The sequence below is a fragment of the Polyodon spathula genome, chromosome 7 (genome assembly GCF_017654505.1).
Source record: "Polyodon spathula isolate WHYD16114869_AA chromosome 7, ASM1765450v1, whole genome shotgun sequence".
In the NCBI taxonomy this organism is placed as follows: Eukaryota; Metazoa; Chordata; class Actinopteri; order Acipenseriformes; family Polyodontidae; genus Polyodon; species Polyodon spathula.
Genome location: NC_054540.1, coordinates 58,940,378 through 58,952,548, shown reverse-complemented (window position 1 = coordinate 58,952,548; position 12,171 = coordinate 58,940,378). Strand labels below are relative to the sequence as shown.

General features: G+C 41.7%; 1 protein-coding gene across 2 annotated transcripts; it reads left to right on the top strand.

Moving 5' to 3' along the window:
• Window positions 1–908: 908 nt before the first annotated feature.
• On the top strand, window positions 909–11,190 carry LOC121318959 (E3 ubiquitin-protein ligase RNF128-like). Of its 2 annotated transcripts, none has more exons than XM_041256186.1 (7): window positions 909–1,536; window positions 5,072–5,319; window positions 7,175–7,246; window positions 7,359–7,441; window positions 8,736–8,832; window positions 9,227–9,392; window positions 9,800–11,190. In XM_041256186.1, the coding sequence occupies exons 1-7, from the start codon at window positions 1,110–1,112 to the stop codon at window positions 9,922–9,924; spliced, it is 1,218 nt and encodes a 405-aa protein (XP_041112120.1). In that variant the 5' UTR covers window positions 909–1,109; the 3' UTR covers window positions 9,925–11,190. The 2 variants fall into 2 exon arrangements, with proteins under 2 accessions (XP_041112120.1, XP_041112119.1); XM_041256185.1 differs by having other exon boundaries at window positions 914–1,536; window positions 9,224–9,392.
• Window positions 11,191–12,171: the final 981 nt, after the last annotated feature.

Below are 12,171 nucleotides of genomic sequence, written 5' to 3'. Positions count from 1 at the left end.
TTTTATTTTTTTTTATTATTATTATTATTATTATTATTATTATTATTATTATTATTATTATTATTATTATCCAGCCGTGTCAATTTAAACTTAAATTAAAATTTTAAATTTAAAAGCCGTGTAAATACTATGAAACCCAAGACAAACGTTTCGACTAGAAGACACCGAGAAAGACAGGCATTGAATGTAACAAGCTTCTTTTAAGTAGCTATAAGATAGTTCTTAATTTATTTGTTATCTACTGATCGAATTAGGTCTGATTAAAAAAAAAAAAAAGTAAAAAGCATGAAAGTAAGATATATTTAATGTATTTTGTTATTTGTAGGCCAATTGAAAATAATGATTTTTTGCCGCAACACAATAAACTACCCTAATTTGTATAAACTTAGTTGGTATTGTTTATTTTTAACTGTCATCTCAAACCTGTTATCTTTTGTATACAGTAGTAACCCAATCTGGATTCGCCTTTATTTTGTCAACACAGTCGATACACAGGCGTACACGATAAGCACCACCCGACAACATCAGCAGGTCGCCTTAACTATGAGTCCAGGAGCAAGGTAAAAAGAGCAAAGGTCTTTTAATGGGCTGTTAGAGGAGTGATAGCTATGAGCCGGGCCAATGCAACACTCGCTGAAAAATCACGTGGAAGACCGGTGAAAGTAACAGTCTGCACAATACTGTAATAGGAACTTGGGCTACTATACACTTTGTAATCAACATACTGCAATGTTTGTAGCGTTTTCTAAAGCGTATACCATGGTAAGATAACCCGCGCTATACGGAGTATCCCACGGTGCAGTCATAAACCTAGCTGTGCAGAGTCCCAATGCGCATTGTGAATTTGCAATTCCCGATTGGAGTCGTTGTCGCTTTAAGAAAAACAGGCGTGTTCAAATTCCGTTCGACCTCATTTATTGGGCAGAGGAAAGGTTTGCTCCAAATGAAAAGTTGTTGTACACCTGCCGAAGGACACTAGTCAGAGTGAAAGGCAGGTGTAGTGCAGAGGCCACAAGACACTCAGATTTAGCGTTGCCGCGGGTCGTGGCTTTCAGATCAACATCTGGTTGTGTATCGAACTTTTTTTTGTCACATTTGATTTTGCCGCTATGAGTTTTCTCTGCAAGCGAAGCGTGTGCTGCTGGTTTCTCCTGTTTTGCACGTTGTGTTTCACTTGCCTGCACAGCTCCAGCGCGAGTTCTTTGTGGACCGCTTATGTGAACATTTCCTTCGTCAATCCAGAGATCAATGAGACTGTATGGGAGGATGAAGAAAGTGGGCTCTATGGACAGAATTCGTTCATTACCAACGCCAACGGGCTAGTGGTTTTGCCAGACCCTCTGCATGGCTGCTCCGAGCACCCCATGTATGATGTACCCGAATACGCAAAGAAAAAGTGGATAGCCTTAATTCAGCGGGGGAATGGATGTACATTTGCAGATAAAATCACACAGGCTGTTTTTCGGGGTGCTGTTGCGGTGGTAATCTTTAACTACCCCACTTTGGGAAATGAAGTCATTGAAATGTATCACCCAGGTAAGTCACTCCTAGACGACCACTGAAATAAACAGAACGTATAGTGTAACGTTTCTAAAGCTTTCAGTCTGTGGAGTGAGGCTTCTCCACACTTTTAATTATGTCACTGGAAGCTGTTGGAAAGGTTGAGGCGCTTGATTGTTAGTGCGCAGTGTCAGTCGAGCCAGGGTCTCTAGGTCATTCATTAGTTACATGTTGGGTCATAAGGAACAGTTTAACTAGTTTCGAACCTATTTAACGGGCAGTTTCTCAAATAATCTGGACTTTTTAAAATACATAAATAATGCTAAACTAGCGTGAGTATGACCATTCACAATTCTGTAAATAAGTAAAAGGAAATGTGTATTTTTATTTTAACCAATGCTAGGGATGCTAATTGTTGCCCCTGAATTTAAAATCCCTTTTCACGTTGATATTGCTGCTTAGGAGCAATTTATCTGCAGTACTGTACATGAAAAGTGTGGTTTTCAGTAAGGTTAATAAATAGCAGTGCGTGTGCGTACTACTAGTCCTGAAAACAGTACTGTAGCAACAAGTACCACCCTAACGCAGACGCCAAGTCCCGTGTTTAGATAAACTCGGAGTGTGCGTTGTTGTATGTAAACAGTGGAATATCTGAAGGCCACCCCTATTGACTTAAGACCACACGGATATCAGGGCCACGTTTTGTTGGTGCCTGGACTGGGCTTGCCAGAGATATTTTACTGACTGATGTAACGCTGTGCTTGGTACCTGTTGCATGAGGTTGTGAGCTTCATAATGTTTTGGTATACAGTGCGTAGTCTGAATTAATCGCATGAGAATACTGAAAGTTTTCTTCTCCCACTGTGACCTTAACAGCCATTCATTCAACTCCAACACCCCTTCTCCTGTGCAAGAGACCAGAAACGTTACTCTTCGAGATGGTGTCTGAAAAGGAGAAAGCAGCATTTCAGTTAATCGCATATCCCTCATAATCCAGAATAATTTCAGGCTTTCTACATCTGTGTTGGTCTAGCTGCTTGTTTGATAGTTTTCCCTTTTGAACCTAAGAAAGCTGGTTGTTTTTGCAGTATTGACCTATAATACTACTGCTTCTATTGGGAGCCATAGCAAGGTTGCACATGGAGTCCTGTTTAGTAATAAGCTTTAAAAAAACAAACCAGAAAAGCGCTTGTGTTTTGAGGAATGCTGAAGGGGCTGGCGAGTGAATTGCTTTCCATGATGGAGATAAGCCTGTTGGGGTTGCCATGGTAGAAAGAAAAGTGTAAACAGGTTGGAGTGTAATTATCAGTGCTGGAAACACCCTTGGGTTCATGTTGCTCCTTGTGCGGGTGAGTACAAGGTTAAGATCTTTCAAGTTATACACGTCTATTTGAGTAAAGAAAAAGCAACAAATGGATGAGCCCTGGGGGAAGTTTCCTCTTGCTGGTTAAGCCTAGAGGCTACACCACACTGACTGTTCTCACATCAGTGTCTCGTGGTGCTGTCAAGTAAGTTTGTGATCTTCTTAACTTTGAAATTCTCAGAATAGATAAGCTTACTAATGAAAGACTCCTCGGTTAGGGGTATGGTACAAAGAGAAAAGGGAAGCTGCTTTTAATATGCAGCTTTATACAGCTCAGTAATGTGAAACTTACAACCCCAATGATTGTTTTAGAAGTAAATAACTTTCCTAAATCCTCCACTAACCCAATTAGAGACTTGGCGACTGAACCAGTTGGATCAATGTGGATGGAAGTATTGTATGCCTTTGTCTTTTGCAAAGACATGCTGATAAGGTATCGTTGGTACTGTGAACTGCAGTGCCAGTATTTCAGTACAAAGTACATTGAGCTTGTTGACTAACCTTCTTTACACTCCAAACATGGTGTTGCTAGTGTTTAGTGGTAGCTATTTAAGCAGCCTGTTCCTGTCTCTTCCAGTTAGGGTTGGCTGCTGGTTTGAGCTGGTGGTCTCTGTCTAGCTTCCTTTTCACTGTGAGAAGAGAGCATGGGGTTGTGATTTACTGTAAACTGCTCATGCAAAGGTTGGTCTGCAGTTCCTCCAGCCTATACTCTCTAGTGTGCTGTGCCTGACGTTCACAAACCTCTCCCTTGTGTCACAGTCTCTGTCTTAACATGCATTGCTCATATTTAACCCTGAATCCTCCTTCTGCATCGTAGCCCTTCATAAAACTCCACCACTTCCCTAAAATCTACTTTTAAAAGCGAGCACACACGCTCAAATGAGATTGCTAGACACTAATCGAATGAGAATGAAATTTGACCAATCCACTTTTTTCCCCTATTCATTTTATCTACCCCAGCTTGTGAACAGTGCTGCTTTTGTGAATGCGCAACCACACCTGCTGTAGCATTCAGATAAATAAATACTGGAAGAATACATTTGCTTGCTGATCAGGAAGCTGCATTCTGTTAACAATATGTTGCTTCATCAGGCAGATTGCATCTGTTTGCTTTCGCTCCTTAAACTCCTGTACTAATTGTTTTTTTATTTCGTTACTTGAATTTACAGTATGGATGTGTATGATGAGCTGTGTGTGACCCTGCTGCCACTAGTTACTAGGATAGTACTTTGAATGTGAAGAATCGTATTGCATGGTGAAAGCAATGACATTCCCCTTAACGCAAGAGAGAAGTAATGAAAGATTTTACACTCTGCCACCAACAAAAGCATTCAACTGTCCATAAAGGGCAACTATATTTTGAATAAATCCACAATCCCTATTTACAGTAGGAAGGAATTTCAGGCACATAAGCAATATCTAGTTCACATTTCTGGTACAACTGCATTCCAAAGTGCTGATGAAGTTCCGAAAATGCAACTCCTGCAGTCGGAGGAATCATGTGTTGCTTGTCTTGTAATGAAGCAGGTTTAGCTGTCCTGGCTTCTTAAAAATAGAAATGTGTTGCTTTTGTATTTGAATATATTTCATGTTTAGTTAAGAGCAGGATGTACAAACTGCTGATGCATAAAATAGTAGGTGTATATTTATTTAGTTTGTGTGTTTTGTATGCCTGTGCTCCAGTTTTTGTTTGTTTTGCACCTTGCTGCCCTCCGCTAGCCAACTTTCTGTATTCAGTCAACTGTTGGGGTGAATGAGTTCGGCTTCAGGCCATTAGGTGTGTGTGATGGGTTAACTCTTCATCTGGGTGTGTGTGTGTGCGCGCCCGGCTCACTAGAGGGTGATTTACTGATTGCTGCCACAGAAGTGAGTAATATATAATAACTTGGTTTTCTTCTACACCCCCCCTTTTTTTTTTTACGCTATGGAAAACCAGTCAAACGGCTTTAGTGCAGATCCCTTGCAAATGTGTGCAGATAGCAATCAGGACTTATTGAGGAGAAAATGTAAACCAAAAGATCTTGCATTTTCCTATTTCTGTCCAGTTATTGCACGTCATTATTCATGCGTGCTATGTGTTCTTGTACAGGCCTCCACAGTCAAAGCTTTAGTAAAGATCATTGTAGTGGATGAGTTTTCATTGTGTTTGCCCCCCCCCCCCAGCACTGTCACTCCTCCGATGTTCCTAACCTGGTCTTTCTTTTCCAGGGGCGAAGGACACAGTCGCTATCATGGTGGGGAACAGCAAGGGCATGGAGATTGTGCATTTGATCCAGAGCGGGGTCCAGGTCACCCTGTCCATCAAGGTGGGCAATCAGCATGGCCCCTGGATGAGCCACTACTCGGTTTTCTTCGTCTCCATCTCCTTCTTCATCGTCACCGCCGCCACCGTGGGATACTTCATCTTCTACTCTGCCCGCCGGCTCCACACCTCCAGAGCGCTGAACAGGAGACAGGTATTCACTCTGCTCTGTACTGCATCTTGAGAATCTGTACACTTAAACAGGTAGTCTGTAGGCCTTCAGTAGTTCTTTAGTCCGTGCTTGGCTGTGTTCTGGGCTTTTTTCCTTGCCAAGGCTGTGTATACTTGGGCACACTGTGGACCTGCACTGGTGCTGGCTGTAGCAGAAGAAGCAGACTTGGTAGAAACCTGTCACTGCTGTAAATACAAACTGGAGGAGGGATTTGCTTCCTTTTCCTTTTGACCTTCAGCAATTGAATGATCTTTTGAAACACTTCTATTTACTGGAGCAGTTCTTTTGTAAGAAATACAGCACATATGTCACAGACTTTGCTAGCCTCAAACTCCTTTATTTGCAACTTCTATTTCCATTTGACAAGAGCAAAGTGCTGTTTATGTAAACATTTGGATGTAAACCGCAGCAGTGGAGAGGGCTTATCTCAGTCTGCTTGTCCATGGGTAACCCAATGTTTACCAAGAAGGTTTGGGATGCATCAGGTCAATTAACTGGAAGTTGCAGCTGGTGTTGCTAAGGTTACCTGTCTAAGTGTTCCCCTTAATCCCAAAGCAGGGCTAGAGAATGAGATGGATTTCCATGGAGGCTGTGTGGGTTGGGAATTGAGCTAGCGGTTGGCTTGCACACACTAGTTAGTACAGATAAACCTTTACCTGTGCTTGAACCCGTCTCCCAGCCATTTATTTTATGAAGGGCACTGCCTGTCCAGTAGAAATTACTAAGTAGTACTACACCAGGACTAACTCCAACCCTGAGATTGAGCCAGCGTTCTTAGAACAGAATGCAGAACTGCAGCTTCAGACGTGAAAATGACTCCATTGTCTGGAGACAAGGATCTTGAAAGAAACTGTAGTATTGCTCTCCCACTGGTCCTGGAATCTGGTCAATTCTGGCACTAGAATTAATTTTTTGAGGAGAAAATTGAATGTAGATTAATGCTAAAATATGCCCCCCCCCCACCCCCCCCCCATTGTGGCATTCTTTGCTTGTTGACCTGCAAGTTTAATATAAACAGTCTGTGTCCTGATCTGCCATCTGTTGGTTGAGTGTTCAATAACAGCAGTCCACATGCCTTGATACATGCCCCCACTAAATGTAGTTTAGATGGAAAATAGGCAGATGCAATGGAGGGTGTGTCATACTATAGCTTAATCATTAGGAGTTTAGTTTCCTTCGATCATAGTGAGGCACTATAGTCCATGTTACCAGCTCTTCCTCTTCCTTTTACTCATGAACTGATTGTTGACTTTATACACTTACACAAGAGGGGCACAGTAACGTAAACAGAGCTGTCATGTTCCCAGCAGCATTGTCACTGAATCTACATCACGCAGCCCTGTAATGAGATTACCCTAACACACAGGAGTCATTAATCTGTCCTGCCCACCCTCCCTATACTCCCCTGCTTTTTCTGTGGAAATCCCCTTTGGAATCCACTGTAATCACTTTCCTTTGTCAGTAAATACTCCCAGAGGAGGTCTCGTTCCTCCATGCTCCCTCATTTAAAGATCCAGCTCTTGTGCTCCTGCTGTACCTTACAGACTTCTATAATCCATTGCAGTAAGATTTATTTTTTGTTCTTCTAAAATGATGAGCGACCATCTAAACAAAAAGGACCCTGTTGTGTTGATGGTTTTTATTCTGGGAGATATCTAGCAAGTAACAAGCTCTCCACTCGGGTCTGTGTCTGCAGAGTGCAGACTGCTTCACATCTTCCAGCGTGCCAACAATCCTTCTCCAGCTTTGCCACTGTTGTTAAGCAGGCAGGTTTGTACACGTGATGTAGCCTCTCGTGTGATCTTGATTCTCATCGTTGTGTTTCTACTGTTTACAGAAGCAGCTCAAAGCGGATGCCAAGAAAGCCATCAGCCAGTTGGAGGTCCGCACTCTGAAGGCAGGGGACAAGGTACACTTGTAATCTTACTCCAAACTGAGTTCATTGGGCTCATCGAACCCTGTACTGCTGGAGTTACATGAGAGGGAAAGGAATAACTCCTTATTTATTTGTGTTTTAATAGGAGATTGGAGCAGACGCAGACAGCTGTGCGGTTTGCATCGAGGTCTACAATCCGAACGATGTTGTGCGCATATTAACATGCAAGTATGTGTTGATCATGACAGGTGTTTAGTAGGCGCTGTCTTTGCAGTTTAGTGGCAAGTACAGTACATCGTGTTGTTGCATCCGGTCTCTTTTTAGAGGGCTGTGTTCACTGTTAAACGACAATGCATTATTTAAAGATTTCTCTGCCTTCCTGGAGGTGTGCACCTTGTTTCCATGACAACTATTTGCTAGAATGGCAAGGTCACCCCACTTGTGTTTCATCAGCTGTTTACCTGAACTTCTCAATTCACAGCACGCTGGAACGTTATTCACAGTCTTTCAAAGATGACCAAAAAAAATAAATAAGCGACACTTTAAACATGTGTAGAGTTCTGTCCTCTGTGACTCAAAACAAATGTCCCTTTTGTACTCTCTCTCTCTCTCTCTCTCTCTCTCTCTCTCTCAAGGACTTCATTTTAAAGTTGAATTGTTTCTACATGGGCATATGTGCTGCTGCTTTGCTGGCCTGTTCAGTGCAGTTGTGCTTTACACTCCAACCCGAGGCTGCTGTGTTAAGCATTGCAGTGTTAAGCATTGGAGCACTGAGCGGGCTACTTCTGAGCTTTTTGTAGTGTTGGAGTTGTTCCATCTTGGGTAGATGATACTTGCTGACAGCAGTTCTGATTATTCCCACAACAGTACAGCTCGGGTGTACCATGTGGTACTGAACAGCAGCAGGTGATAGTTACACCAGGACTTTCTGTAAACAAGCTCTCTCTCTCTCTCTCTCTCTCTCTCTCTCTCTCTCTCTCTCTCTCTCTCTCTCTCTCATATATATATATTATATTAAAAAGGAGACTGGCTGTCATGGGGATTGCAGTAAATATTTAACTTGGAGGTAAAAAATATCAAAGTGCTTTGCTGTAGAATTTCCCCTTGACCCTTCTGAAACAAATTGAAAAACAGATGGAAGGTTGTGCTGTTTTGAGTAGAAGGCTTGTTTCAGTGATTGTAAGGTGCTGGGTTGTGCTGTGTACCTCTGTACCATTGTGTGACTGCTGCACACTGTGTGTATAACTGATAAGAGGCCCTGACTCAACTCTGCCAGTACCAAGTTTGTCATTTAACCAGGTCACACAAATTCTAGCACTTCTTGGTGCACCCTGGCAAGGCTCGGGGCTCTTGAGCCTGGCTTGTTCATATTTTGAAACAAACACCTTGGGCACAAACATGTGTTTTACTTTCTTAAATTTCACTTTCTTTCAATATACTGTATTTTAACATTTAACTTTTTAAGCTAAATCATTTGTTTTCTTAATGTGGTTTTAAAGTCTTGCTTTCCCTTTTATTTCAGCCACCTGTTCCACAAAACCTGCATTGACCCATGGCTTCTGGAACACAGGACCTGCCCCATGTGTAAATGTGACATCCTGAAGGCTCTGGGCATTGAGGTAGCTTGCTGTTAACCCTGACTGTTCAACACTTCACTGCATGCTAACAGTGCCATCTCCTAAACCCGGTGCCTATAGTGCACCCGCCCTGTCTTTTTTTTTTTTAATGTTTAACAAAGCTGTCTCTTCAGTGTCCTTGGAGGATCAGGATAAGTGCATCCTCAGCATTGATGGTACTTGGTAAAAACCAATGTATTAAAATGAGCCATTCAAACATGTGATATGCAGTGCCATGTATCTTAAGAAATGCTGAGCTAATTAAACCTCCAGTGTGCAAATGAAATGAAACTACTGAAGTCATTGGGCTGGTATTGTGCTGCAGTAACGTACCATGTTTTAAACGGGTTACTTCTGCTTCACAGCCTTTTTCTGTTCCTCTTTGCATTTTCAGCAGCCTGATGATGAGGAAGCGAGTGAGCCAGTTCAAAGTGTGGCAGTGCTTAGCAGCGCCCCTGAAATCAGTGCCCCGCTCCCCCCAGAGGACAGTCGAAGCGAGACCGCTTCATCGGGGTACGCCTCTGTACGTGAAGTGGACGAGCGTGTATTGGACGAGGAGGAGAGTAAGTGTGGATTGGGAGATTAAAATATAAATGTAAACTGCTTCATGCATATTAATCATTTATACAGTAAAAGACAGCACCTCTCATTTTGAGGTAGGGCATCAAAACTATTGTTTTTGTAAACGCCATGTTTTAGTAAATTGCAGTGTGAGTGATAAAGCACCTGGCTCTTAAGACAAGCCTTGAACAGCGACTCCTACTTCCTCTGTTTTGTAGCAGATGCATGATGGGTCCTCCCAGTGGTAGCGTTGTATATGTGATTTTTGGGCTGGGCGGGGTATGGCTGGCATGTGGGGTAGAATTCAGAGTTTTTACTGTTTGCAGTGAAATCAATTGAACTCAGTTTGGATGTTTTGCCTTGACACGTCCTAAGCATTAACCAGTGCTGCTTTGTTTCTGCACATCAGAAGACGATCAGAGTCCGGCGAACAGCGTGGTGAGGATGGCGGTGCTCCCACAGTATGACAACCTCACCTTTGAAACGGAGGAAGATGTCCCTCACTATGACAACCTGCAGCAAGTCAAGATCTGAGCTGCTTCATGCACTGGAGTTTCAGGACGCTGCTACCATGGGACCAGGCACAGAAATCAGTCGCACCCTTCTCTCCTGGAAATGTTCTATCGTGAAGTTGATGTCACAAAACCAATAATTAACTGTAGGTTTGACCTGCTCTTAAATCGGAGATCTATTAGCTACCAATGGTACAAATTTGAGATGGTTTAAAACCAGGATGGAATTTATAAAAACCCTAAAAGCAAACACTTTGCTCATGCATTGGTTTTATTTTATTGAGAGTCTATGCATGACACTTCATGTATATAAAGTGACTAGAAAGTGGACATATTTGCATAGGCTAAAAGGCTTTTAAGGGTTTTTATTGTTTAATTGTATGTAAATTTATTATACAGTTCTCTCGTACTGAAATTTCAAGCTTGGCAAAAAAAACCAATCACATTTATGAATTAATTTTGTTGCTGTTTAACTAATCGTGGAGCAGTAATAAATGCAATGTGTTTTTAATGGTTCTTAATTTAAATGGCACGCATTGTTCCAGTTTCTGTTTAAGTTCAAGTGAACTTAAATGTTTATGTATGGTTTGTCCAAATGGTTGTGTTTTTTTTTTTTTTTTTTTTTTTTTAAATGTAGTGCCTTGAAAAATGATCAGATTTCCAAAACCTAAAGAAAATGGATTCTAGTAGTGTTTTTTCTGCCTCCAGAGGCATCTGTTGGAATGTGTTGCAGTAAAAGGGCATCAGCAATAAGGGACAAAGTAACTTTTAGTTTTAAAGCTGTACAGTTTAATTAAAAGCATTATATTGGTAACTATTGTAAGTAAATAAATATGAATAGGTGTCTGCTTTAGTCAGGGTTATAATACGAGAACAAGATGCAATGTCACCTGTGCTTAAAACAGAAATGCTGCCCCCTGCTGGGCTGTTCTTTGTTTATTACTTGTTTTGTGTTATTACATAACACACACCCCCCCCTCCCCCCCAAAGTATCCCTGGGTGAAAACCTATAAAAGTAATTGGTTTATAGTAATCATTAACCTTTACCTGTGGCGCAAGAAGTCCTTGACACATGGTGGGTTTCATTTTTTTAAAGTGTTGTTTTTTTGGTTGAGTCGTTCATACCCTTGTCATTTTTATGCTTCACATTTTAAAATGCACAGCAGCTCCCGTTTTGGTATGGAACCGAAGGGTGTCCAATTCCTGAGCACAGGCTTACATTTGTTTGATTCACTTTATCTGCTTACTTGATTGCCTTAACTTTTTAAAACCACACGTGTGTGTTTTTTTTTTTTTTTTCCCCCCCCCCCATTCCAACCCCCCCCCCCCCCCCCCCAAAACCCAGACTGCATGCACTTTATTTTAAGCTGTCCTCTGTATTGTAATACTATTGTGACATTCATCTGTAATGTTACTGTGAGATCAGGAAAAATGGACTCCTCCTTTTACTCTCTTTCCACGTAGCTACGGGACAACCACAGTGGACTGGCTTAGACATCTATTCCAAAGTATTTCTGTCAATCAGAAGGACATAGTATTGGTTCTCTTTCCTGTTAGATCTATCTCTCAAGAGTATGGTATTTGATAACTGATGTACATATAATTAAAGGTTTATATAAAGAAAAAACCAAACTGAAACAAATTGTAAATAAATTCACTATTAAACTGCTTGTGTGTGTGTGTTTTTGTTGTATCCGTGTGGGGTGTTTCCTGTGCCACTGCAGGATGATTATGATGTATTATTATTAAGCGGAGTTGCTCCTTTATTCTGTATGAGGGCAGGTTTCAGGAACGCTGGAACTAGGACGGCTGCACGTGCGGCAGCGCCCAGTGGACTGAAGTGCATGTGCTTCCATCATAGACGGGCTGCAGTTTTATTCAATGGCTTTCAGCACCCCCGCTATAAAGATTTAAATGGCAGATCGTGATGATTGTGTAGAACAGAATCTCTGGGCTGTATATCAGTTATCAGTGCATTCAAGGGTCAGTTGCAGTACCAGTGCAGTGATTCAGTCACATCAAGTGGACTAAAATGCGGATTAGAACATTTTGCAAATCTGTACTAGCTCATTGTAACGTACCAAGCAGATGATCCCGGTAACTGGTTTAACTGATCCGAACAAGTTAGACCGGTTAATGGGACTAACCTACAGCTATGGCCAAAAGTGTTGCATCGCCCTGCAGAATTAACATATATTGCGTGATGACGGTATTAACCTGTGCACAGGTGTTATGAGAACCTACATAGATAGAATAGAAAAAATAATAA

Coding starts and splice junctions, on each gene's coding strand:
- LOC121318959 (XM_041256185.1), top strand. CDS start 1,110: ATGAGTTTTCTCTGCAAGCGAAGCGTGTGCTGCTGGTTTCTCCTGTTT. Junction 7,442..8,735: donor GTGCGCATATTAACATGCAA/GTATGTGTTGAT, acceptor CTTTTATTTCAG/CCACCTGTTCCACAAAACCT. Junction 9,393..9,799: donor TGTATTGGACGAGGAGGAGA/GTAAGTGTGGAT, acceptor TCTGCACATCAG/AAGACGATCAGAGTCCGGCG.